This window comes from Ammospiza nelsoni, chromosome 5, assembly GCF_027579445.1.
Source record: "Ammospiza nelsoni isolate bAmmNel1 chromosome 5, bAmmNel1.pri, whole genome shotgun sequence".
In the NCBI taxonomy this organism is placed as follows: domain Eukaryota; kingdom Metazoa; phylum Chordata; class Aves; order Passeriformes; family Passerellidae; genus Ammospiza; species Ammospiza nelsoni.
The window spans coordinates 28,024,128-28,052,090 of NC_080637.1; the positions used below are offsets into that span (position 1 = coordinate 28,024,128).

The 27,963-nt window shown below is 40.3% G+C and overlaps 2 protein-coding genes across 7 annotated transcripts; one reads left to right on the forward strand and one right to left on the reverse strand.

Moving 5' to 3' along the window:
• Positions 1–12,286: 12,286 nt before the first annotated feature.
• DNAJB9 (DnaJ heat shock protein family (Hsp40) member B9) lies at positions 12,287–22,503 on the reverse strand. Of its 4 annotated transcripts, none has more exons than XM_059471491.1 (4): positions 21,526–21,593; positions 18,158–18,225; positions 17,599–17,826; positions 12,287–15,849 (listed from the first exon to the last, which is right to left on the reverse strand). In XM_059471491.1, exons 3-4 carry the CDS (start codon positions 17,813–17,815, stop codon positions 15,419–15,421), a joined length of 648 nt encoding a protein of 215 aa, XP_059327474.1. In that variant the 5' UTR covers positions 17,816–17,826; positions 18,158–18,225; positions 21,526–21,593; the 3' UTR covers positions 12,287–15,418. The 4 variants fall into 4 exon arrangements, with proteins under 4 accessions (XP_059327474.1, XP_059327476.1, XP_059327478.1 ...); XM_059471493.1 differs by having other exon boundaries at positions 18,158–18,228; positions 21,526–21,556; XM_059471495.1 differs by lacking the exons at positions 18,158–18,225; positions 21,526–21,593 and adding an exon at positions 22,488–22,503.
• THAP5 (THAP domain containing 5) lies at positions 21,723–27,961 on the forward strand. 3 transcript variants are annotated; one of them, XM_059471490.1, is made up of 4 exons: positions 21,757–21,924; positions 22,599–22,727; positions 25,691–25,880; positions 26,553–27,961. In XM_059471490.1, the coding sequence occupies exons 1-4, from the start codon at positions 21,842–21,844 to the stop codon at positions 27,486–27,488; spliced, it is 1,338 nt and encodes a 445-aa protein (XP_059327473.1). In that variant the 5' UTR covers positions 21,757–21,841; the 3' UTR covers positions 27,489–27,961. The 3 variants fall into 3 exon arrangements, with proteins under 3 accessions (XP_059327471.1, XP_059327473.1, XP_059327472.1); XM_059471488.1 differs by lacking the exon at positions 22,599–22,727 and having other exon boundaries at positions 21,723–21,924; XM_059471489.1 differs by lacking the exons at positions 21,757–21,924; positions 22,599–22,727 and adding an exon at positions 22,009–22,247.
• Positions 27,962–27,963: the final 2 nt, after the last annotated feature.

Genomic DNA, 27,963 nt, shown 5'->3' on the forward strand with positions numbered 1-27,963 from the left:
ACCAGCATGTACTCCTGGTGTTCCTGGCATGCCTCTTGCTCTGTTTCTCATGTCTTAATCTAGTCCCCTCATTCCATCCAGTAAGCATGTTTTCCTGCCCCCACATCAAGCACCTAGAGCAGAGTTAGATTTTACATATTTCTTTCCTCAGAGGGCTTCTCCTCTGAAACTGTTTGTTATCACTGACCAAAGTCACAGTCCATAATTTCACACTGACTGGCCATATAACAGCATATCACCTTCCTGACCAGTTCCCACATCAGTTTCCTCAAAACCAGCAAAAAGTGGACAGGAAAACTGACACTGGCTCCCTCTAGCCCAAGCCTCCTTCAAGTCAGAGAGGTCCCACAATAGGAAAGGTGGTTCTCAAGCCTTTCTGTATTCATCATTTTCTGCAAACAGCAGCATAGCAGATGAATAACTGATGAGATGGGTACATATCAATAGCTGAGCACACGAATAAGTAAATAACAAGGCACATGCTTGCAAACCTCTGTCTGTCACTGCAAACATATCCTACCTGCAGAAGGTCACCTCCCCCCCATGCCTAAACACTATGCATTTCTCTGAAGTGGTTTAGAACTCTGCTCTTCATACTGATTAGGTTTCTTGTCTCAGCACCAGATATCTCCCTAGACATCCTGGATGGTGAAGTTGGCAGAGATTTTCAACCAGGAATAGGAAACCTAAATACCTTTAATAATCTATTCTTGAAGATTTACATCAGACTTGGCTGTGAGCAAAGGAATTACACTTGAAATCTTGGTTTCAGAAAAAAATAAAGAAGATATTTTCATGTAGATCAGCATATAATTGATCCAACAGATATTGTATTTGGGGAACAAAAGTGACAGGCATACATTAGGACCTGTCACACCCTTTTATGTTCAGCCTCCCTTTTTCATGCCCCTTCCCTCTAGAGCTTCACCCCACTAATCACTATGCAATGCCACAGCTGTCTGGAAAAAGCATTGCCTGAATATAACAAGCAGACACATGAAAAATCAGTCTCAGTGGATGTTATTTGCTTTTGTGCTGCTTTTATTTGTGAAAATTCTCAGCTTTTAAACTCTGTACAGACTCTGTGACCTGGAGGCAGAGGAGAAATGGTAATGGAATAGGTCAACTTTTCTGTTGCTTTTAAGGAAAAGTTCTAGTGCTTATTGAACTGATGAAGTCTGGTTGCCTATGGTTATTCTTATCTTGTGGTTGATTGCAAGTTCTGATTAAAGCTTCTCCCAGGGAAGGGGCATGGTAAAGAGCTCTCTCCAGAGTAGACTCTCTTCTATATGAGTTCACTCTTCAGCCTTTAATCTGGATACTTCAAGAGTCTCCATCCTATCTGACTGGGTAATTTCAGAAAATTTATAAGAATTGAATTATCTTTGAATTCATTTATTTGTCTTTAAATCATCAAAAAATTCAAAATTTGTAGCTAACAACAGAGAAGCCCAGTATGATTAAATAAAGAGACTGGACTGAAATCCAGGCTCTCCTCCTTCCCTCTCTCATGCACCTGAACCTCATGCACATACACACATACACACAAAGAGGGAAGAAAATGTGTGTTTATGCCTTAACATATTTGATGAGAGAAACTAACCCTGACAGAGCAGGCTGTCCATCTATGCTATCACCACTGAGCTGCAGTGACCTCTGAAAATTTTCCTAACAGCGTTCAAGATGGTGGGAATTCCTTTTGTTGCATCTTCCCCTCCAGTGACCTCTCCTCTGCCGCTTTCAAGCACAGGAAGGCTTTCCACTGCAAACATGACATCCACTACAAGCTCTGCTGGAGAAACCCCAGATGCCACCTGCAGCACCAAGCCCTCACGACCAGACCCACAAAGCTGAAGGATCCTCCTGTCAGGAAAAATACAATGTGACCTGGTGAAAGATAGAAAGGATCCTAAAAAGCTTTGCTTTATCTCCCTGTGTTTTTTGCTAGTCTGTGTCATTGATGCTTTATGTGATGGGAGAAATAGAATTTTTTTTTTCAGCTAAATCTTGGATTTTCTTACCATAAAAATAGGTCAAGCTCAAATCTGGGGAGTGTGCCTTGGATACATTTGCTGCCATAAATCTAGCTGGTGTTCCACTGTTTGTAGTTGCAGTCTGCTAATTATTCAATCTCTTAAACGCAAGGCATTTCATTACAGTGCCAGTAGTAATTATTCACAAGAGTTGGAGTGCTGTCTCCATCCAGTGGTGAAATGTTAAAATGCTGCTTTCCAGGAGCTTCAGTTTTTCAGGCTTTTTTGCAAAGCATGAAACACATGATGTCTTGATTTTAAATTGCCTAGCTAGAAACTGGAAAACTTCCTTGAAAGACCCTCTATGAGACCTAAAAATGCACATTCCATATATTAAAAAAAAACCTTTGTATTTTTACCATAAAAATCTCATCAGCAAATGCTGTGGATTTTAATTTTTATCCCCCTTGAGATTTCAGCTTTGTCTTTGAAAGCTGATGTTCTTCTGGCATTGTAACTGTTTCTAGAGACAAGAATGCAGATCTTCACCCACCTCCCTCGCCCCTTCCACCTCCAGTTTAATACAGCCACATCAATAACCTCCTCTTTGCTAATGTAAAAAAAGGCTTCTGGCAGTTCACATTTTTCATGTGTTGCAGCAGGAGAGCACTACTAAAGAGTGTGCAGGGTTAGAAGAATTAATGTGGCTTTGCCAGCAGAGACTCTGTAATTAGTTAAGCTCCTGGTTCTTTGCCTTTCTTATGCCACATTGATTTTAGCTGCCATGGACAGAAAAGAACAAAATGCAGGCAGATTTGGCTAGCAGCACCCAAAGGAGTGCCAGGTTTATTCCTCACTGTAGCAGCTTGTGCTTTAAGTCTTCCAAAGACAGGATGCCCCAGCCTGACTCTTACCTTGGCCTCCAAGAACACATTCTTGTTTTCCTTCTCTTTGTTTTTGGCCCAGCCTCAGGAAACATTCAGTCTCAGATTCTTCTCACAAAGAAGAGAAAAAATGTTGTTGTCTCAGCAGCACAACACCAATTTTATCAAAAAAATGGTGTAAAAGGTTAATTCAGACAATAAATGGCCTGTGCCAAGCTCTCAGCAATATTACATTGACCTGCTTTTTGTTTTGTTTTGTTTTCCCTAATTGCTTTCAAGTATGCCAAGGCCTGGCTGATCTCCAGAAACCTGGAGCTGAAAAACTGTGCAAATCCATTTCTAACCCATCTCCTTGGACTACCCTCAAGGCAGAGCTGGCACAGTTCAGACTGTGGTTCTTTGTATTCTGAGGACACTATTGAAGCCTGTGAAGGTTCACTGTATGTGCTGTTTGTCTACAAAGCTGCAGTATGGGATTGGGAAGAAATCAATGTTGCCTTTCAGCATTTCAAACCCATGTATGGCCTATTTTCTTTTGAAGGTATGATAGCTCTGAAGTTGATAAAAAGGGTTGTCAGTAAAGCTGTGCCTGAGATATTTGGAGAGCCACTGCTGAATGCTCATTTGTTATTCCCTTCAGCTGCCAGGTAAACCCCTGATCCCAGAAAGTTTTGAAACAAGTATTTCCAGAAAGTTCACGAGTGTTTGGACCACCTCCTTGTTTTGGATCGCTTCCTAGATAACAGCATTCATTCAGATGGTCCTTCTAAACTGAACAGGACTGGTAAGGTACTACTAGCACACCAAGTTATGTATGAAAATATGCTGAAAATCTAGTTTTAATTTCTTGTTAGGTCAAAGTGCAAATCTGGAAGTACTGAGGATAATTCTCCTTTCATTATTGAAGTGCTAAGGAAAGATATTTGTTTTTACAAAAGGAAATCTATCTCAGGAAAATCCTTCATTTATTATAAAGCTAAGGTTTAAACAATCTCCCTTTTTATTTCACATGGATTTCTTTAAAATAGATTATGCAGTTTTTTGAAAAGATGTGACCTTTTGAAAAAATGTTCTCCAAGTCCCCGGGACTTTTCTCTGTCTCTTCCTGGCCAAGAGTACACCCCCACATACCAGCTCCCATCCTCAGGCTACATGTCAAGGAAAGCATGCAGGCTGGACTTGGATGGTTCCACTGGTCCTTTGAAGAAGACACTGAAGGACATCTGCATTCCCTAAACAGCCAGATGTTGAGAGTTGCCTCCTCTGCTTAGGAGCAGTTCTGCAAGCCTGGCAACCATGCTAATGGAGCCAGCCTGCCTCTGCATGGGGGCTCCTGCCCCTACTGCTGTTTAGACGAATCCCACATGAACCGTATTGCCTAAAGAAGATGCATATTGCAAAATAGTAATACAAAGTTATTGTCCCTGCCATTCAAAGATTAAAGCATGGTGCCAAGGAGGTGGTTTAACTCTTAATGAGAGCTATCAGCAAGTGCACATAGAGCACAGACTGCATACTGAACAGTGCATATTCAGTGGGGCTCTGAAGCAGGCTCTAGTCCCTCTCATCACATTTCATTTTTCACACTCACCTTCATTTTTCACCTTCTTTAACAGATGCATTCTCCTAAAAACTTGCTGTAAGAGTTACTTGTAATCACCGACCCGCATTTCTAGACAATGGGATTGTTCATAAATGTTGGACACTTGTTGATGAGACAGAGGCTGTCTATGACATTCAGTTGATTTCTCAGTTCCCAGCCTTGTACCCTGTGACTCACAAATCCCCTGGTCCCATCAGCCTGCAATGATCTGAGAGTTCTCCACCATACTTTACCTGGAAGTAACTCTGGCCAATTTACAACACCCCAGGGCAAAGGCCCTGAAGTGCCCAAACTCTCAAATAAGTCGCTCATATCTAAATCCTCTAGTCCATGGGATTATTCATGCACCCTTTGTCCAAGGAAAGAAAAATTAGATAATAGAAGTATTTTCATGGAAAGCTCCCTCTATCTGTTAAACTAAAACAAGTCATTTCTTCATTCTGATTGAAGAGTTTCCAGACTCCCAGACTCCCACAGTTACTGTGGGAGTGCAGGGCTTTGCTTAAATCATACCAGTCTTGTTCTGAGTAACTGGAAGAATTGGCAGTGACCACAAATCACTGGATCCTTGTCTAGTTTTGTTTCTCAGATATGTCTCTTGCCCATCCCTGCAAATAACTCCAGGCTCAAGGTTAAGTGGAATTGAAGCTTTCCATGCTTATCCCCAGCACAGACTGCTGTGCTGACTGTCCCTCCAGGGATTCAGAAAGCTTTCTAATTCCTGCTAGAGAACCCCTCCAGAGGGATTTCTGTCCTTCCCTAGTCCAGATGACAGCTCTGAGGTAGGGTCTTGTAAATAGGTGGCAAAGAACAAGCAATAGCAACACTGAATGAACTTCCAAAGAATCCTCCCCCTGAACCTGTCTGCACATCTAAGGCAAAGTTTGCTGCCTGTCTTCAGGGTGCCTACTGTCGTCACTGTGCTGTTCTGTCCTAAGCAAAAATATGCTGAGCCTTTCCAGTATATCATTAGCTACAGGGTTGGTAAACATTGACTTTGCTCCTATGCCTGGGGGATTAACGTCTTACAATTGCAGCTTGTGATAAATAAATGAAACTTGAAGAGAAAAACAATGTGTTATCAGAAATCCTTGCTGTCAGGGCATTATTGTGCTGAGAGCTGGGATTTCTCCACCCCTGTTCCAGCATTTGCAGACTAGGACATATCTGTGTCTCTGGGAACTCGCTTCAGCATTGCTCTGCTGCTCTTTCAAAACAATCACTAATTCCAGATGGCTGGGGGACAGGACACCCTTTGGTCTGACAGCACTGCCATATCTCACAGCTGTGCACGGCTGTATCTGTGCTTACAGTTCTGCATCAGAGATAGTGACAGAGCACAGTGGTGCACAGTGCCTGGGAGGCCTGACAGCCACCACCAGCAGCACAAGGCACTCTGGTCTCTGTGTGTGTGTTCCATATTTTCCATACTCCTGAGTATAAACGTTTCTAGCAGACTGCAAAAAACGACCATAAGTAATGAAAATAGAACTCAATTTTCTCTACTGCTCATTCAAATATATTTGCCTTTCTTTTAACCCAATCTATTCCTTCATTTTTCTCCTTAATCATAATCTATAGAATTTAGATTGTGCAACTTGCAGCTATCCATTGATTTTACAATCTAGCTGTCACAAGACCAGGCACAGTATCTCAGGTCATAAGAAATTGCCAATACGAGAGAAAAAAAGAGAACAAGACTAAAGTTCTTTCTTCTACTAAATAACATTAATGAATAACTCTAAGTGTGTAGTCAGAATTTGTTCTGAAAAATCACAGTACTAAAAGAGAATTAAGAGTGACAGAAGACAGACAGCTGTATCTGCCAGAAGACATCACATCAAGATGAGCATGAATATACCTGTAAAATTACACTTGCTAGAAGGCAGCTTACTAACAAGCTGGAAGGTGAGTACGAAAAACCCCAACAAAATTATTAATCAATTTAAAAATAGTATGGGATTTTAAGAGTCCTAAAACATTTGAATGGCTGCAGTAGCTCAAACCAAAGGTCTTTCAAGTCTAATAATCTTTTCTCAACTGTTCCATTAGCAAACCCCTTGGACAGTTAGCACAGGGTAAGCACATTTGCTGGTGTTCCCTTCTACTCCCCGTAGCTCCAAATATTTTCTGCTCAGGAAATTCCTGAGCTTGAAGAGATTTATACATTTATTAAACCCCAACAGAAAACTCTTCCAAGATTTGCCCAGTTTCAACTTGAACCTCTCTCATAGTCTTGTCATCACCCTATTTTTTGCAAATTCTGTAAGTCTACTACCTCTTGTATGAAGAACTGCCTACTTTCTTTATTTTCCTGGAACTGACTGGTCCTTGCAGCCCAAAAGACTATGAACAGTCAATGCCTATCCATGACCTCATTACCACTGATGGGGCCTGTGCATTACCCCATGGCCACTTCTCAAGGCTGAAGAAAGATAATCTACTCAGTCAAATCTCATACGCAAATTATTTCATCTAATTTTTCCTGCAGCTATTTTCCAAATGCCTTCCAGTCTTAACAGTGTCTTGCATATCAGGGGATCAGAACTGGCCAGAGTCAAAGGTTAGGTAAACCATGGATTTATATGGTGGCAAACTATGTTCTCTTCATTATTTACTCCTTCCTAAAATATGGTTTGCTTTGCTCATTTCTCCTAGACCCAGAGCTGATGTTTTCCTGAACCTGTGCCCTACAACCCCAAGGCCTTGCTAACAGTGATCATCATATCTAGGCTCATTAATTTTCATTTTACCCCATGAACATCCCCTTACATTCATCTACTTCAATCTCCACTTGCCACTTCATTGTTTAATCATCCAAGCCTCACTGGAAGTAACAATAATCACTGATATTGCTAATTTACTTATACAACAAATAAGTGTGAAGAGATCACCCTTACAGCTGTTCATTCCCATTTTTAATCCAACAAAATTCCAGAGGTGGAATTTCAAAAATTTCAAAATTTGTTCCCCTCTTACAGCAGCTATTTATAACAGTTTCAGGAAGAAGAAACACTGTCTCTCCAAAAAGATCAGCTTGTCAAATAATTATTTTTTTTTAATGAACAAAACAGTCAAAAAAATCAACAATTTTCTGGTCAGAATCACCTCGCATGTACATATAGGCTTGAAAAGGAGTAAAACCTCTAGGCATTTACAACAGAAACAAGCCTGTATTTCTAGAGTGTGTTAAGTGACTAATATATTTTCTGATCCTAATTTGTGTATTTGTTTGCCTGGAAAAGAATTGCATGCCTTAAAAAAAATGCACTAAAGATGGCTTGTTTCTTATTTCATAGAGGAGTGCTGCTGTGCCATGTAGCATTTCTGCGGTTCTTAGGCTTCATGGACAGCAAGTAAACAGATTTATGATATTGTTGGAATAGACTGTGGGTCTCATGAGGTGTGACAGCTGTTATTTTACAGTACTTAAGTCAGTGTGAAGTGACAGTCAGCCACCTACTGGAAATGCTACATACAGGCATAAATAATGTGTATCCACAGGAGTCCTGCAGCACATAAATGCAACAGGGCAGTCATATACCCTCTTTTAAATGCACTCTCCTTGGAAAATCAAGACCACTTACTGGGCAGCTGTGATCCTCCATGACAAATTTCCCATTCTCCATGCTTACCCCTTCTTTATGGCACAATCCAACGTTTTCAAAGATAGTCTTTTTGAGCTTGCAATTTATTCCATCCATACTAGTACACAGACCAATTAAATTACTGTAAATCCACAGATATGAAAATAACTACCTATGTCTTCTTCATTAAAGATCCATATATCAAAAATTACATTATTTTTAACATAAAACAGGGGTAGCTCCTGATCCACCTTCATCACAACAGAATAAAAAAGTTTTAAAAGAAGCACCTGGTACACACGACATGTCTTGTAACACAGCCAAAAACATTAGCTGAAGCAGTCTGTTAATTTGACACTGGTTCAGAAGGCAGGACCTGACTGAATAGAGTCAGAACAGCTTCATGATAAGAGTACAATGTCATGTATCAAGAAATCCAGCCTCTCCTCATGTTGTATATCAGATTATTTATGTAACTATGCACAACTCAGGTCAGGGCTCAAACGCATGACTGAATTATGAGCGTGCAATAAGCCACTGTGGGTCTAAGCAGCAATAACTCATGATAACTCCTTGCATTCTCATAGCCAGTGAAGGATACATAAGCTGATGCAAGTACTTCGAATCTTGGTAGATGCAAAACGTACCTAGAAAGTGAAAATAATACTCAGTTGTCAAGGGGATAACTTCATAAAGTGCCCTATGTTGATTTCATTAAGTGCCCATAAGTTGAAATAAATCTTTTTATTTTAGCAATCATAAATCTACCTGTGGAGGTATATCCAGCCACTTCCTTCCATTATTTCTTACAGGTATTTATTTATCATTTGTTAAAAAGTCTGTTTCCCTCAACACAGAAGAGATTTTGTAAAACATTTACCCTGCTCAGGTCAACCTTCACACTCACCAAGGCACTGGTGTTGGGTTTGGTTGGGTGGGGTTTCAGGTTTGTTTCATCTTTAAGCTTCAAGGTTATCATGCTAAGAGCTGATTAGACCAACTTATTCTGCCAGGGATATTTTTTCCAACAATTTTTAGATTAAATTTATATCAGCAGATTTAAATGAAATACAATCTGTCAGCACCTGTCTCACTTTATGCCAAATTAGGTATCATTTGTCCTCCCACAGATGGAATAAAGCAGAAAACCAGTAAAAAACCTCATGCTACACATGAGGCTAACTCAACAGGATATGGGGAAAGACAGGAGGAAATTAAATGGTTTGCACTATTAAAAAAACCCCAAACCCATTTAAATTGGATTTGCAAAATAAGTTTTGTATGTATGGACTAAAGTCAATTGATAGAAATCTGTAAAGCAAGTAACATTACTATAGCCACTGCCAAATGGGGAAAATACAGCAACTGGAGCAGAGTCATCAGTCATCAAAATCAGAAAAAAACCAGAGGGGAGTACATTGTAAGAAGAGGTGAAGAATATATGTGGTTTTGATAGCAATAACATTTCTACCAACAAGTCACAAGCTCTGCATTCAGCTCCCAGCAGAAGCAAGCTATATTTATGCTCCATCTGCAGAGGTAATGATTTAATTTATTTGTACACAAGTGATAACATCTGCACTCTGCTCCCAGCAACAGTCTGAGCCCTTCCTCTGCCCTGCCTCCCCACCTGTCTCCAAGTTTGAGCTACCAAGAGGTGGCAGAACCACCCACCCAAGCAGGCATTGGCTGTCTGACAGACTGAAGATCCATATTATTTTAAAACAAATTTCAATGCAAAAAATTACATATTAAAGCAGAAAGACTGAATCAAATTCATTGTTGGGATTCACTAAGCAATTTGGACAGAAAGCATCTTCTCCCTCAGCTGGAGCTCTGCGTGGTCAGCATTAAAGATCATGGTGCTGCAATGGATTCCCCAGCTTTAGCCAGGTGGAGTCTGGCAAACGCTGCTACCACACAGCTCCACTTTAAAATGTGAGTTCCCTGAAGTGCCCATTGCTGCACAGCAGAAGAGACAGGTATGGTACTACCGCCACGTGGGCATAACACACAACTTCTCATTTAGATCACCACCTAAAATCCTGCATATTGAAGGCTAAAAATCTTGCAAGTTCAACATCCTAAAGCAAAATGGGTTAAACTCTATTGCAACCTCCAGACAGCTCACTTCATCTTTCCTACATCAGTGGGAGATGAACAGATGATGGCAATAACATCCAACAAGTAACCACTAACACTTCATTTTCTTTCTTGTATCTAGATAAAATTTTAGTAATAAGTGGTGCTTAACAAGAGCATTCAGTGTGGAATTAGAAAAATCTTCATAAGACAGCAACACAAGTATAGCTTCAGGGTGTCTTGATGTATATTATTCAATATTCTATACTTCTGTTTCCTCTAAATCCAGCCTAACTATCTGGAGTAACAATAACAGTCTCTGCTTTTGTTTCTGGCTACCATAGGTACACTGGCCAGAATTCTTCAGCTTAATACATGAGATGTTATAGCCCACCTAAGACAGGTTCATGCTTTCAGCTCTTAACAGAGCCAGACACCAACACCACCAATCAACAGTGGTAAACAGTTCCACCACACCAGCACCACTGAGCCCACTGTCAGCACCCATTCCCAGCTGCCCATGGCTGGAGATCAGGTGTCAGGCTGAGCAAAGGTGTGTCTGACACCCCTCTCCCCTCATGGATGCCTTGGAGAGCAGCATCAGCTTTTGCCACACAACTCATATTCCCAAGAGACCAGCAACACAAGTCAACACTACCTCCAGCACAACCCCGTACCTTTTTCAGCAAACACACAAAAAAATATGAACTAATACCAGAGTCACATTTATTCCTTGGTGGACAGTCCCAGAAGAGCTACTTGGACAAGACGGTCAGCCAGCTCCAGCTAACGTCTCAGAGTCTTGGCAGAATCCTGCAGCCATCCCTAGGGACCTGAGCATCTCCACACCATCGTTTGGCGCAACCACAACCTCAGCAGGAGCAACACAAGCAGTAATGTTCATTTCAGTGCCACTGTAGTTCATAAAACAGGTCCTGTTGAATCACACGCCACTGCATAACAGGTAACATGCCCCAAATTAAGCTCTGGAGTACATCACTTCAAAGCAGATTTCTTGGGCTTTGGTATTGTTTTTTTTATTATTGTGTCCATTTTTTGCTTGATTTTGGAAAAGGTTGTCGTTTTGAAAAACTTTTCAAAAAAAGGAACTGGAATCAAGGATGAAGCACTGCCATAGCCTAGAATTGATTCAGACCTGTACCAGGAGTGACTGACAGTCAAGGGATATCACAACTGCAAAGGGGCCTGCACAGAGCTGGTCTCTGCCCATTCCTAAGGAACAGGTGCCCACAGGACTGAAGCCAGCAGCACGGCTGTGTGAATCACTCACTATCCGAGGGCAGACCAGTCAGCCTGAGCCACAACAGCTGCCAGAGCCACACAATCCTCTGAACAGCGTTTTATCCTGAAAGGAGCCCCATACATGGCACAGCCGATAAACTCTATGCATGGCTTTTAAGTCCAACAGACACTTCTAATGAGTCTTCAATTTACAAATAATTTTTAAAAACCCCTAGATTCCTCACCATAAAAATATAATGCAGATCATACATTGTTTCTAACACTTTTAGTCCTCAAAATCTAGGCTTGCCTTATTAAGATGACAGTTTGCTGGGGTTCCAAGGAGGATGATTCTAATGAGAAATGGCCAGATGAAACAAACCAAATCCCAAAATTTTCACACCCTCCACCTTTTAAAGATCAGACCCAGAAAACAAGAACTTTCAAGCACCCTTGTGAATTAGCACAACAGCAACTGATCTTGCCTTCAGAACCTGTGATTCCCTGTGGCACTCCAAGCCTCTAGCACTGGCCACACTGCCCTCACGCCCCTCAGCAGGGCAGAGCACAGACAGTGACCCATCAGCTCCAGGCAGAAGCTCTCAGCTCTTACAGCCACTGCTTCTCAGAAAAAAAGACTTTTGCACAGGCTTTTTTGCCTGCTTTGTTTAAAGGCATAATTTCTTAACTCCAAGCCATTCCAAACATGTCCAAAAAAATACAAATCAGGTGAAATTGACCAAATTTTTTTCAGCCCCACTCTCTGCTCTCTGACAACTCCACCACCTCATTCAGGGAAATTGCGGTAGTCAAAATGTTCCATAAAACACAAGCACCACATAAACCACTTCAATTTGGTTTCCCATCTATATCTTGAAGCAAAAGATAAAAAAAGAAAAAAGACACATCACACCATTAATTTTCACGTGTTTAATGTAATGGCACTCTAATTAACTTTACAGTACTTTTATCTCCACTAGATATTGTGTTGCAAAAGTATAATGGGAAGAAAACAAACATAAAAAACCACTTTGATGGTAGTTTTAAAAACTAAATCATTTGGAGTTACATATGCATAAATTACTTTCAAAAATTGATCAGGATTTTATTTTTCACCCTTGTCTAACAAAAACTGATTTTGTTGAGTATTTTCGTAAGATTTGAAGAGAGATCAAAAATGGCACTTAAGAAACTCTGAAGTCAGGGATGTCATAAGGTTATACCAGGACTTCCGCTGGAGCCTGCCATGAAGCAAACACTATAAATAGGGAAAGAATGTGCAAGAGCTCCGAATAAGTGAGAAGCACAACATGTTTTGCAAGCTTGTATTCTGAGGGCCATGAAAGTGAAGACTCTTGGCTGAGGAAAGCCTGCCCGAATTTCCCCAGCTAAGGCCTATTCCAAGTAAACCCATCAACCACAGGGACAGCCATACACTGGTTTCTGCGGATTTGACCTTGGATCAACAACAAAAACAACCAGAAGGTGATTTGGAGAAGCCCATAGAAATAATAGAAAGCATTTGTTGTTTTTCCCATGACAAGTAATTAAGAGAAATAATATGAAAGCAAGTTAAAGTAGACTAGGCAGAAGTTTTTTTAAGGTGGATCAGCTATAAAAATAGCAACATTACTGGTTTTCTTATCAGTTTCATACTTACTTACACTTTAAAGAGATCAGGAAAACATGTACACTTTGTACTAACTTTGGAGCATTCTTAAAAGAGGGGAAACTAGTCCAGAAGCAGCCAGGACCCTTATTTTCACCCTTAAGTTCAGCCTGAAAGATTGTGGACTTTTATAGTCACTTAAATGACTTGAGTTTTGGGGGTGAAATGTGTTTCATACAATTGATAGTGTTCGTTTTAGCTTTCACTCCCTTTAATTCAGAGTTCAGGAAGGGACCTAAGTGAATTGCTCATTCTACTATTTCCTTTTTTTTTTTTTTAATTAAGAAAATATTCAGTCAACTAAGAAAGGCATTAATATTTTACCTGTGCATCCCACTTCTAGAGTCGCCTCCCACCAAAGGACATTCACAAATACTCTCATGTTTAATACTTAATCTTTGTGAAAGAAAGTAATTCATAACTTCAAGTTAATAATTTGTTCACTTGGATGCCCATATGATATAAACAGATAGTTTAATGGGCAGATAGTTTAATGAATGCGCAGGACTAATGGAGTATGTTAAAGAAAATAAATGCAAAAATCTACAGAAAAGTACAACTTTTGCTTGAATCATATATTAATTGTACAGAAGAAACAAAAATCTCTACTTACACAGAAAAGGGTGAAAAAAACAAGCACACTCAATCCATCACTTTTCTTACTGTAAGAATATTGCACATTCCGATAATGTTGCACAAATTACTGGCTTTTAATAAAAGACCATATATGAGGTATTAGTCTATTAATAAATAAAGAAGAACACGGAAAAGGAAAAGCACTTAATATAGCGCAACAATCCATTCCAAGGATTAGGCAATGAAAACAAGTGATAATATGTACACTGGAGGGGAAGGCCAAAGTTCCTTAACAAATAGGCAGCTTTCAATATCTATCCAAGAAGCAAAGGGTTAAACCTCTTAATAAAGATTTTAAGAAGTCAAAGCCTATTTAGAACACTGCTAGTTAAAATGCTTATTTTGCTCATGCAATCAACCTGAAAGGTAAACTCTTACTTCCCAGTTCTAAATGGACAACCAATTTAACAAACTGAACCTGTATGACTAGTCAAACAGAAGATACTAGTTAAACTAAGCTACAACAGAACTCTTTGATTGGCATCAGCTGAAGTATTTGGGGATTTTGTTGTGCAGCATTTTCTGGTGGTTTTTTCTTCCTTTTTAGTTTGAAGTAGTTTATACCGGTTTTGAGTTTCCATGGTGCTAAAATCAATACCCATTAGTGCTGCCCTTATTAGAAGCTTCCAGCCCCACAAGGCATTGGACGAATACAAGGATTGCAATCTTCAGTTTTACTCTGCAGTTAGGCTAAGAATTTACCTCTCAAATCACAACACTGAAAAAATTCCTGCTGACAGGTAATCAATCTGCCAATCTAAACACTGTAGCTTTTACTAAAGCCCTTTCAGGAACACCATGAATCTGTAGACAAGCTTATCCTATTGAAGTTCCTAAGATCTCAGAGGGATATTTTAGTTCCATAAAGTGAGTTACAAAAAGTACATTGCACACACGTGGTAATATAGTAAGAATAAAACCAGAGTGTTTTGGGTGTGCCCTTCCAAATCTTGCCAGAGAGATATTTGTGTTGTGGAAGGAGTGGGAAAAAAAAAACAAAACAAAAACTTTGTGTGCACACAAACTTACATACATGAATATCCCTATGTTCCCTAAATAAGTCAAGGGTTATTCAAATCCTAAGATGGTTTCAGGCCAATTCAGAAATCAAACTAATTCCTACATCACTCACAGTCTTCACATATTCCCTTGCTATTTTTCCAACTTCAAAAAGCAAGGTTTTTACTAATACTTTTGCAATGCTAGAGAGAGTAACAAAGACCCAAGGAAGTTATATTTCTGCTGCTATTTTGTGTAAATTATGTAATTTGCACAGTAAATCTGCATCAGGTAAAAGCTGCAAGTGCAAAATTGGAAATAAATGATTAAAAAAAAAGCAGCACATCAAAATTAAAGTATCTCCTCGGCTTCAATCCACACACAAGTAATTCAATCAGTCCTGAACTGGCTTACATGAAAAAAATTATATTACATTTCTGAAATGAAAAATATATATCTTGTGTTCAAATTCAGGGAAAGTGTTTACTAATCTGAAATATATATATAATTTTTTCTGTCACATGAGATTATTTCTCTCCCATTCTAAGTAGTTGTTGACACATTTACTTCCCAACAGCATGTTGTTTCTATTCTGAAGATTAATTTCATCTACAACTTCTTTATAGCAGTTTAAGTGTTTTTTTAGAAAATACAGTTCAGAGAATTTCTTCCATGTTAGCACAAAACCAAGAAAGACTATGAAGATGCTGAGTAAAGAAGAAAAGTTTAGAAGAAAGGAAACATTATTGTCCAGAGCAGTCGGTGTATGTGGTAACCATGTTTCCTCGTCTCTGAGTGACAGTCCTGCAGTGCTTGCTGGATCCATGAAACCTGGCATCAGTTCGCACCGCGTGTCTGTGTGCATTTTCAAAGTCACTGAAGGAAAACATTTTCTCCATATTTTCAAACACATCATCAAACAGTCCACCTCCAAAAGAAAACTCTTGGAAAGAACGTCTTTGCCGGTTATGAGCCTCCCGATGGCCTCGGAAGTGATTTTCAAAGTGCTTTTTTGACCGCGAGTTTTGACTAAACAGGTCAAAGTCTTTGAAGAGATCGTCAAAGTTGAAATTAAATGACTGATGGAATGGACTTCCACTACTTCCTCTTCCTCCGTGACGACCAAGCTGATCATATTCTCTTCGTTTATTCTCATCTGACAATGTTTCGTATGCTATTTATGTTTAAAAAAACAAAAAAAGTTACAGTTCATTTCCATTCAAAACACCAGAAAAGAAAACCATACACAAACACAAAGAACAGCTTTCTCTCCCACTCTTCCTGAACCGAAGAAATTTCAAACAAGACTTTCATTCAATGTTCAAGCCCAATCAAGAGCTCTACATTTACTTACCTTTCTCCAAACCAAAATAAACTGCATCAAAATAGTTACTTACAATAACAAACACAGTTATATTATGAGGATAGGTTACACATAATACAACACAGTTTGACTACCAATACACATTGGCATTTAGATTTGAAACAAAATAACAGTGAGAGGTGGTGATCAGAAAGCCTGAAGGAGGAAGGATGAGTCAGATGTTCTAAGGACCTGCTGCACTCCTACCACAGAAACACAGGGCAACATCTGCAAAGCTACTTGCCAGCCAGCAAGTTCCAGATACACCAACAACATAAAAACTGAGGAAATAAAGAAAATTCATTTCACCCTGTGTCAATTCTTCATTTTTCATAAATTCACACAAGTTCAGCAATAAACCTAGATTTCATGACTGGATATACCCAAAATGAAATTAGATTTCTCTCCAATCTTTGGTTTAGAACTACAGCTACTGGTATTCCAAGGCAGAAACTCTGATAGAAAATACACCCATTCTGATAAGAAAATATTTTAAAAACTCATTTTCTTACCTGTCAAAGACATGCAATTATTCTATATAATTCAATATTTAGGAGTTCCTACTTCTTCCTGTAGTAGGTGCTAACAACTGCAGTGAGTATCTAACGAGGCTGTCACTCCCTTACATTATATCACTAACCACTTTTCTTTCAAAACAACTCCTCTGCAGACAAGAAGGTAAAAGCCAGATATCCCATTTAGCTTAGTTAAGAGAACTACACAAATAGATGGATGTTATACCTGAGTCTACAGGGAACAGAACTGGGTATACCTTATTTTTCAGGAGGTCTTTCTGTTCTTGATTATCCACTTGCACCATTTTATCACACAATACTTGTAAGTGTTATATTTGTAGGATCACAGACAGTTCAAGTTAGACATGACCTCCGTCTCTACTCTAACCTCCTGCTCTAAGTAGGGTCAGTTATGAGATCAGACTAGGTTAGTCAGTGCTTTACCCAATCATTCCTCAAAAGTGCCAAGGCTGGAGACTGCACAACCTCTCTAGGTACTCTGTTCTAACACTGGCCTGTAGAACAGATTCAGAGAATTGTTAAGATTGGAAAAGAACTCTGAGATCCTCAAATCCAACCATCATCCTCAAGGTGAAAAAGTTTCTCCCCATAACCACCTGAACCTCTTGCCCTGTTGTCTATGCTATTTCCACCATGACCCACTGAAGCACCCTGCTGTGTGTTTTCCAATAATCTCCCCACAGTAGCTGCAAGGTTGCTGTTAGGCCCTTCTGAAGCCCTGGTAGTAATCCTGAGCCACATCTTATGAAACAGATCCTAGGGCTAAAGCTGTCCTACTACCGAGCATTTTTTGTGAGAAGAAGAATATGCCAAAAGCCTAATAAGCAGAAATGTATAAACTGTGTAAAAGGCCTTCCTATGTGCAAGAACACAGAAACAACTCAGATTTTGATGCTTGATATCTGACAGCACTTAAGTGGAAATCAGAAAAAAAAAACGCTTTATACCTCTTATACCTAAAAATGCACTTAGGTTATAGATAAAAGACATGTATCGAATTATGACCATAGATAGTATATATTACCTTCAGCAATTTCTCTAAATTTCGCTTCTGCTCCAGGACTCTTATTTTTGTCAGGGTGGTATTTCATAGCCAGCTTGTGAAATGCCTTCTTAATCTGGCGGTCAGATGCGTTTTTTGGAACTCCTAAGATATCATAATAGCTCTCTGTAGCCAGAATTAATTCCGTTATCATTAAAATGCAGAGAGCAAATGTGAAGACAGATTGTGTAGTGGCCATTTCTCCAGTTCCTAAAAAGAAAAGGAAATATACTTGAAGAACAAATTGTTTTACATTCCAGAACAAGTTAGTTACAGCTGTAAGCTGGCAGAGGAAGACCAGCATGTTACAGGAGTCAGTGCCAGACTTGTAAGCACACTGCTTTACACCTGTCAAACTCCATTACACAATTTTCATATTCACAAAACACGTAAGGAAAATACTGCAAAGTGACATTTCATATACAGAGCAACCACTTTGGTGTTTGTCTTTGTTTTACATTTCACTCATCATTGTCATACAAAGTTGCAAAAGTAAATACACAGCACATTTCATTGCATCTAACATTTCACACTGCCATACCTGAACTAGCTGTACATTAATCTTGAGTTCTAGGACCCCAAACAGAGTAGCTCCGACCAGTAGTGACCCTGCTGGAAGAGCAAGTGACTGATTAGCTGGTGCAACAACAGGAGCATGAAAATACAACTGGCCTGGAGATGGCTGCGAGGTGCAGGAAGACAAGACTATCAGACACTCGTGCTCAGCTTCAGTTTGTTTAACCCACCTAAGGTGAACATGATAAAGAGCAGCTCATTCACTTCCAAAGTTCAGCCAAGTAAAGCACACTTTCCTCTATTTAACAACAGCCTGGCTTAGCTCATCTGCATATCAGATTGCTTTATAAAGAAAACACCTACCATATCTTTGATATCAAAGAATTCAGCTGATAAATACCACTGCATGGAAAGGTTTACATATGAAACCCTCAGTGTTAGAACTGAAGGCAAAAAATGTCTTTTATACAAGTATCTTCAACAATAATTAAAAGCTGTAATTCTTTTTCAACAACTCATGTGTCAAAAAAATATATTTTGAAACAAATATATGAGAACTTAGGGGAAAACTGTGGCATATATAATGACTTAAAGAAACAGTTCCATATTGCCACATGATGTCTCACGATTTCCATGAAGGACAGAATGAGCTGTTCCTACCAGAAGATGAGGACAGATAATATGCCTGTGCATATTATATTTAAAACACAGAGTGCAGAAAGGCAAATGTTCAAAGACAGAATGCTGGCTGAGACCTGACCAGAAGGATGTACAACAAGACCCTGAACATTCCAGATGTATCATGTCTCCCCCACCAGATTACACTGATTTAAATGTACTGTAAGAACAACTCAGAGACGATTGATGTTACTTTCCTGAAAGTTGAATAAACAAACTTACAGTCTGAGCACCATTAAAGTCAGAACACTTTTGCTAGCCAGCATGGGATCCAAAATTTGTAAGGTAGAATTCAAAACCTTTGAATACCTAATACATATGAAAATTAAACATTTATGTGAAAGTCAATTCCCTCTAAACAAAATTAAAAGCAAGAACCAAAAATGGAAAAAAGAATACCATTTCCAATAGGCAAGTCAGGGGCCTAAAATGAATGCTGTGAGACAAGAGCAAAAGGCCTGCAAGATTAATCTACCCATGCCCTCTTAAGCATTTATTTGGCCAGCAGCCTGCATGATATCAAGTGTTAAGGGGCAGCAGTTGAAACAAATTGTATTTTGATCAGTGCGCTTAGATACCAAAAGGATAGTTCATTCCAGTATTCTCCATGCACAATATCAGACATATTTTTAGTACCAAGTTTTCCCACATACCTTCTCTCACCACTTCACTAACCTGAAATTTTATGACTTGGGCACTAAGAACCACACACATGTACATCCTTCCATGTACATGTACAGGCTTTCTTCCTGTTTGTGCTTTACAGATGCAGACTTATGTGTTCATCTCACACACGTGATTGTTTTAATTTACTTCATTAGCCCACACCTGCATCATGCTTGCATAATCACTGCTGCACTCTCCTAAGGTCAACCATCCTGCTTCTGCTACTGAACACTGAAGAGCTAAAAGGAACAGCTCATGTCCTCCTTAAGAAAGGGCAAACCCCTCTTTCATAACTCATGAGAGCTGGACATCATCAAGTTAGTCCTTCAGGCTTTCTGCTCTGGCTCACCATCTCAACTTGTATTAATTCTGATAACAAAACACACCTGAATTTTTCTTTTCTTACAGTTCTTTACGTAAGGAGTTCTGTAATGAAGTTCTTTGCTATATTTGATTTCTAAAGCATATTAAAAAAACAGGACTCAAGTTTCACAATTTTTTAAACTAGCAAACACAGATTTAATGCTGCCCTTGGACAAATCAATCAAACTCAAATTTAAGAATAAGATGTAAATAAAAACCAAATACAAATAAAACTACAGTATAAGCAGGATTTTAAACTTCACAGGGTTATCAGAGAGAGCAAGTGTAATATTTAGATACTGTCAATTATTCAATTCACTTTTTAGAAAACACCTATTTTATCTGCTGTCAGTATCTTAGCGTTGCTACTGCCAACGACTTCAGCATTGCCATTCCAAACTATTTTTACAAACCCTTTCAAAATAAAGTCTCTTAAATACTTTTTTTTGCTTATGTCTCTTCACCCTGTGTTTCTCAATCAAAAAGGGACATGTAAGTTGCACTTTCCAGGTCATACACTGCAGCTACTTAAGCCACCTTCCCAAATTCAATAAATTCTGTACACGTTAAGCTCATGCAATAATGAGCTCTTCTAATAATTATCTATGTACTTAATTTAGGTACATCTATCAATGAAGTAAGAGACCTTAGGCCACATAACAACTATTTAATTCTGTGGGGTGAGCAGGTACAGATCTCAACTACTATTCACCTTTGTATAAGAAGTGCACTGTCTAATGTTTATCCAAAGTACTGCAGAGGTAATAACAATCAGTTCTTCATTAGTTTATCAACATTATCAACAGCTGCACAATGAACGGATGTTTAGGAATGATGCACCTAGAATAAAACCTGTCAGATTTAGAAAATAAGAAACTACTTCATCTTTAACACAAATACCCTATTCCATCCTTCTTTGAAAGTAATTGACCAAAATCTTAGATAAATGCTTATATTCAAAGTCTCATGTACTCAGAAAACACAGAGCATCACTAGAGCTCTGCTACTGCTTTCACTACAGAATTGCGACACACTAACCTGTGGAATGCTCACGTCCTGTAATTATTTCTGCAAGCAATTTTCTAATAGTAATAAAGTTACCGAGGTCTTCCCTCGGTTCTCCTACCACGACTAATGTGATGAGTAAGCAAGTCTTCCAGTCCTCAAGCAGCTACGGGCAAGTCTGTCAAACAGAGGGGCTCGTACTTGTCTTGGCCTCTCCTATATTGACTCGAAAGCAAATACAGAAGAAGGTTCCTGAATCTTGCCCTGGAGCACAGGGAAACGAAGGAATCGACCTGACACCACCCTGCCTATCCAGACCCCAGAAGCCCTCGCTGGAGCCGGACGGCACCATCGGGTGGGGCCAGGCCAGAGCCGGGCAGCCGCTAACAGCCACATTCAGCGACGCTGTCCCACTCCAGTGCAGCCAGGCTGGGAAACACCAGGGCAGCGCGGCCCGGGGAGGCCCAAATTCCAAACGAAAGCTCCGCACGGCGCCTCAGCGGCCCCGCTCTGCGCTCCCCCGCCTAGCTTCCTACGCTACCCCCAAGCTTCCCAGCGCCCCTCTCCCGACCCGTCCGCGTTCGCCTTCACTCCACCCACTTCAGCAACCTTCCACATTCTCGGAGCCCTCAACCAGCGGCCCTTTCCCGCCGTGCCCACCTCAGCGCCGGCCGTGCTCACCTCAGCGCCGGCTCCGCGCCCCCGCCGCCCCTCAGCGCCGCCGCCGTCGTTCCCGCCCGCCCGCGCCCGGCGCTCGCGCAGTCCGGCCCCCCGCCGTTCCTACACGAAGCGCTGCGCCATTGGTCGCCGGGGCGCACGTGACGCGGTGCACGCGGCAGGTCGCAACCTCGGCGCCGCCGCCACCCGCCGCTGGGGGCGCTGTGGGGAGGCGGCGCCGCCGTCCCCGGCCGGCCCAGCCCGGCCCGGCCCAACTCAGCTCAGCCCGGTCCGGCTCGGCTCGGCTCGGCCCGGCCCGGCCCGGCCCGTGGTGGCCGCCATGCCGCGGTACTGCGCCGCCACCCGCTGCAAGAACCGCGGCGGCCAGAGCGCCAAGGACAAGCGCAAGCTCAGCTTCTACCCGTGAGTGGGCGCGGAGCGGGGCAGGGCCCGGGCGAGCGCTGGCCGTGGCGGCGGTAGGGAGCCCCGCCGCGGAAGTCAATGGCCGAAAGACTCATTGCCATGGGTGGACCGCGCTGGTGGTCGCCTTGGAACCCCGCCTGCTCCCGGGGGGCTGGAGGGAAAGGACGCTGACCCCTGGGGGAAGGGAAGGTGTAGGAATAAAGAGCGGACAGCTGAGGTGTAATTGCACACACCGTCCCTCGCACAGGACAGACGGACGGACGGAACTTGGGGGAGGGGCGATGACACGGCAGCGTCTAAGGACTCTGGAATAGGTGCAGAGGGTCCGTGAAGAGCAAGGAGATTCGACTAAAAAATAGAATTTGCACTTCTGACTCTCTCTCGCTGCTGCTTCTGTGGAAGCGATGGTCCAGCAGGGCAGGCAGTAGGGGAAGCTTTGGCTTAATGGTGAAATGCCTTGTGTATTATGGTTTATATGCCAGGAGAAGAGCCAGGAAAAGTAAGCAAGTAAAGATAAAATGATTCCTTAAAATTGAACTTTGCCACTAGAATTACTACCTTACCTGTGCTGTGAGCAGAGGCATTGCTGGTTGTTTGGAAGCAGCTGAGTTAGCTGGAATTTAGCTGCTTCGGTTGCCAACACCACTTTATGGTGGCTGCATTGTGCTGTGCAGACTCTGCATGGAGCAGTCGCCGTCCCAGGCCTGCAGTAACCTCTGCCCCGTTGTGGTTACGTGGCTGTCGCTTCCCAGGATGGTGAGTTATAAACAGTATTTCACAATCCTGAGAGAAGCACAGTGCAGGTAACTAAATATGAATGTATTTGTGTAGAACAAAAGTATGGAACTGTTTGTCAACCGAAGCAGCTTAAGAAAATTTTGAAAAATAAATTTTACAATTAGCCTCAAAATCTGTTTTGGTAAAATTTATAGCTCAAACTAGGTTTCCTTTCAGTTTCTGATTAGTCACAGGTATTCCAATATTAGGAAGTCTGTGTAGGAAGACCTACACAGAAAGACCTACTTTGAAAGAAATTTTATTTTAGATTTAAGGAAAGCTTATTTCCCTGGCACATTTCTAACATGGAATGCATCATAAAACAATAAGTAAAATAATTTCTTTTCCGTTATGCTTTAGAGCATGTATGTCACATGGATAATCAAAACAAGTTTGGGCACTGAGACATGTACACATACATATTCAAATGTATGGCATCAGTATGGAGTATCCCAAAACTTAGCTGGTTTATCTAGCCTTTGAGTTGTGCTCCATTCTGAGTTTCATGCTCCTGTAGAAGGGGTGCTGAGATTTGATTTGTAGATTTCTCTTGCCTTATATAAGTGACTACTGCTGACATGAATTGCAAGTTTTATTCCCTTGCCTCTTACCACCACCAAAGTCCTCTGCTGCTCTGTGGCTGGGGTGTGAGCCCCTTCCAAACCCTTTGTCACCTAATCTCAACTGGCCTAATTGCTCTTCTTTGTTTTATTTTCACATCTTTGACTTGTGTAGTGATGGCAGCTGCTGCTAAATAAATTCTGTCCACTTCCTCTTTCCAGTTCCCCTTTTTTTGTGTCTTGTTTATGCTAGAGAACAGATTCTGTTGATTAGTGAGGAGTTGAAGCATGAGCAGATTTTAGCAAAGTTGCCTTTAAGCTAAAATAACTTTCACTATCAGACCCTTCTCTTGGTACAGATTATTTTATTTTCCATCTGAAGCTGGTTGAGTCTGGGTAGAGCAGTGGGTCCTGTGTGGTGAGGGTAACTGCAGTGGGAGCAAGTGTGCTCAAGGCCTTCTTGGAGAAGGCGTGAGTCATGACATGACCTTCAATGAAAGGAAGCCATCGTCTTCCTGGGAGACTTTTCTGGACCTCTGTAGTGACAGCCAGGCTAAGCTGTGTTACCGAGGAGCATGCTCTGTCATGCCTGCAATGCTGCCACTGGGTGTACGTGATCTAACCAGACAGGATTTGAAAAGCCTGAACCTCTAACTTGTTCTTCAGAGGTTCTTATTCCTTGCACTGTTCCTTGCATTCCTGCAGATACGCAGAGCTGGGTGCATCAAACGCCTGCTCTGTTTCCTTGGTAATTTGAAGACTTACAGGGCAAGAAATTCAAAAGATTGGGGAAGGGGTAAAGACATGCACCTTTATGCTGTGAATTTCAGCACTCTTTCTCTCAAAATCACCTGAGTTTGCAGTTTTGGAACACAGGGCCTGTGTAAGAGTCTGCTGCTATGTGTGGCTTTTGGAGGAAACCTGCAGCTTCTGGGATTTGAGGATGGGATCACAAAAGCAGAGATTTTTACTTTGTAATTATTGTTGCTCGTGATTCTCAGGAATATTGTTTTTTGAACAGTAATCACTTCACAGTGCTCAGAATTCAAGTTAGGGTTTAGTATCATATGTGGTTATATGCTAAAGTAAAATTGATATGCACCAGGGAAACATTTCAAGTACATTTGAAATACCCTGATACCTGACTGAGAAGAGGTGAGAGACAAGAGTGGTCTGAATGTTCATGCTCCTGTTACCATCACTTCTTGACTGTGCATGCATCATAATAAGCCTTTAATTTCCCTTTCATTTGTGTATTGCCTGTAATTAAGTAAATTACATGTAGTCACACATGTCATACACTTTCTTTTTAATTTAGTTCTCTTTCTGATGTCTGACCATTTGCATTTTTTTTTTAAAGTCCATTTTTTTTTCTATGAGGGTGTATACTCATAATTTGCCTTTTCAGGTAGGTTAGATGATTGAAAATTTAATTCTAAACTATAAAATATGATGTGGCCTCCTAACACTCTGAGAAAGTTTAATTGCTGAAACACAAAATACAGAAATGCTTTGCATTTGCATGCATTTACTTTTTGAACAAAATTTAAAACCTGTATTAGAAATATTCACGTTGCCAAATTATCTGATAATCCAAAGAGGAGCATGTATTAGGAGGTACTCTGTTAAACAGAAAATACTAGTTGTGTCTAGAAAGACAAATAAGCCTGAGAAATACTATTAATAAAATGAGAACCAGTCTTAACTTTGTTTAAATTATGTCTCAGTATTTCATCTCCCTTCAGCAGAACTGCTTTCTGAGCAAGTGTTGCAGGATCAAGCCTTTCAAAACATCTTGGCCATGGATTCTGAAACCCTTAGCTACTAGAAATCAGAAATTGTGCTTCAGAATTCCAGAGCAACTAGAAATAATGTATATAATGATTGGATTTACATGTACATGACATCCAGATAAGCATTTAATATTTGAAATTTTTGAAAAAAATTTATTGTAATCTTTTCTAAAGGAAGGCTACCTTCTAATATTCTTATTTAAAACAAAGAAAGACAACAATAACAGGGGGTTTTGTATATTTTGTATATTTTCTTGTTTGTCTTTTCGGCTGCTTTAAAAAGATTCTTTTTGGCGATGCAGAGAGATGGGGAGACTGACTTGGTGATCAGAATCCTGTTTTATTGTGGGATACAAGGCTTATATACTATTTTAGGGAGACTAGTAATGTGTACTACAGTGATTATGTTAAAATCACATACATAAACTTATGCATATAACAACATCTCTTGCTTGCAGAGTTTAATAGGATTTTTTTTTTCTGGTAAACCTGTCTGATTAGATCTTCTTTCTAGATCTAATTTCTTCTATCTAGATCTAATTTTCAAAGTTCCATTTGCTTTAGCAAGGCATTTTGTCTATCAATTCTTTATGCTAATAAGGTCCAAAGTACTCTCTGTGTCGTGCACCCCAACAGATTCCCACTTCATGACAAAGAGAGACTTGAGAAGTGGTTGCGGAACATGAAGCGGGATTCCTGGACTCCAAGCAAGCACCAGCTCCTCTGCAGCGACCATTTCACCCCCGATTCCCTGGACGTGCGGTGGGGAATACGCTACTTGAAAAACACCGCTGTGCCAACCATTTTCTCTTCCCCAGATGATGAGGTCATCTATTTCTATCCTTTTTTTTTGTTTTGTAGTATGAAGCTAACCAACTATTGATGTTATACAGATTGTCTAATCTGTCAGATAATTATATTTTATGTAAAAAATAGAATTCCTGTTCATCAGTACAGTTTGTCAGCAGGGCTGACGCAAAGCATGTGTATGTGATTCCATAATGTAAAGGAAGAGCAACTTCCCCTAGTTTGATTGGAGGTTCAATATCTTTTTTTAACTGGAGATTGCAGAAGCATTTACTATAGAAAATGTTAAATTTCTTATGAGAATAATTACTGTATCTCGTATCCAAATTCCCTAGAGTTTGAAAAAATCCCACAATAAATCAAATAAAAAACTCCACAGTAAGAAAAAAAAAAAAAAAAAAAAAAAACAAAAAACCAAAACTAGAAACGCAAACACTACTATTGCTTTTACAGCTTTAAAATAGTATTTTTAAATGTAGAGCCTGAAGCATAGTTGTGAAAGATGCTTACATGAATTCTTGGGCCTCTGATGTAATTTTTAAGCAGTGCTCATCTAAGTTAGTCCTTTTGCAATACCATGCTATGAAATGAGAAAATGAGATCTGCCTATTTTTTTAATACTCCATGATCCATGATTTTCTTGTTATAAGGTGGTGATTTTCTTTTTTTTTTTTTTTTTTTTCTCCTCCAGGAAAAAGATTCTTCTCAGAACAGTTCACAGCAGGTACAGAAAAAAGACCAGGAAGAAACAAATGTGGTGTCAGAGAAAGTGTCTGTACCACTTGAACCTTGTACACCAAAGAAAAATTCTGTAATTGCACAAAATGTAGAGGAAAAAGCAGAAGTGGTTTGCTCAACTGCACTGAGTGAACCTTTACAAATTCAAAACCTGCAGCTTCCACATGAAGGTGGCTTTCAGGCAGACCATGTCATCCTTGACAGTTCATCTAGGCAGTACGTACATCAGCCTAATCCTGTTCTAATGACAGCAGCAGTCCAGGGCATGGAGGCTACCGGTGTTCATACTTCTATAGAGGATTCAGGAGGTTGTACAGCTACAGTCCTGCAGTTTACAGACTCTGACTGCTTGAATTCATCTCTGAAACTGAACAGTGCTTTAGGGTTGGTTACTGACTATGCAGTTGAGAATTCTGTCCCTCACGTGGTCTGTTCTGAAGTGCAGACAAGTGAAGATGCAGTTTTACTGAGTACAGTCACACAAACTATTGAACAGTTCAGTGGAACTGAAGAGTCTGTCATTGCTATTATTATGCCAGCTGAGAGTCCTGAAGAGCCTGAAAGAGTAAATACTTCTTGTCTGCCTGTTAAGGAAGAGTTTCTTGACACAGAGGAGACAGAAGTGATTGGATATGATGGAAATGAAATACTGCAGACTGAGCATTCATACTGCAGACAAGACATAGACAGAGATCACCTTTGGCAAAAAATTTCAAAACTCCACTCTAAGATAACTTTACTTGAAATGCAAGAGGTAAAAACTTTGGGGAGACTCAGGTCCTTGGAAGCTCTTATTAGACAATTGAAGGAAGAAAATCTGCTTTCTGAAGAAAAGCTGAAGTTGGTAGAAAACTACTTTACAACACTTGAAGTGACTGTGGTACAGTAAAGATTTTCAGTTGATGGTTCCCAAATATCTTTTTAACCTCTTTGACTGTACTTTTGGACAAATTAACTTTTTTCCAGCTGTGGTGTTTTAAACATGTAATGAAAATCATGTGAATAGCATTCTTTAAAATGTTACATCAAACAAAGCTAAGCGGTAGAATGTTGTCTGTAAAACATGACTGGCAAGTAAAATTAGAAAAAAAAACCAAATTGGGCAAGTTTCCTTAAATGTGTGAATCAAGTCAGTAAAATATAATTTAACCCTTTCTTAGCTGCAGGCTTCTCTGAAACATGCAATGCCTGCATTGGGGACAGCAGTAGAATGGACAGAATAAGCATACAGGATGAACAATTATATATGTGCATTGTCATATGCAGTGAGGTCAAAATTGCTCTTTAGTTTTCTGTTCCTATAACAATTCTTCTGATGGTTTTTTGTATGCTTTGATTTTATTAAAATTGTTTCTGCATAAAGG

What these genes read in the sequence shown, in the direction of transcription:
- THAP5 (XM_059471490.1), top strand. Translation starts at nt 21,842, where the DNA reads ATGCCGCGGTACTGCGCCGCCACCCGCTGCAAGAACCGCGGCGGCCAG. An exon ending in CTGAGAGAAGCACAGTGCAG is followed by an intron (nt 22,728 to 25,690) that starts GTAACTAAATAT and finishes GCACCCCAACAG; the next exon opens with ATTCCCACTTCATGACAAAG. An exon ending in TCTCTTCCCCAGATGATGAG is followed by an intron (nt 25,881 to 26,552) that starts GTCATCTATTTC and finishes TTTCTCCTCCAG; the next exon opens with GAAAAAGATTCTTCTCAGAA.
- DNAJB9 (XM_059471495.1), bottom strand. Translation starts at nt 17,815, where the DNA reads ATGGCCACTACACAATCTGTCTTCACATTTGCTCTCTGCATTTTAATG. An exon ending in ATTTAGAGAAATTGCTGAAG is followed by an intron (nt 15,850 to 17,598) that starts GTAATATATACT and finishes AAACATAAATAG; the next exon opens with CATACGAAACATTGTCAGAT.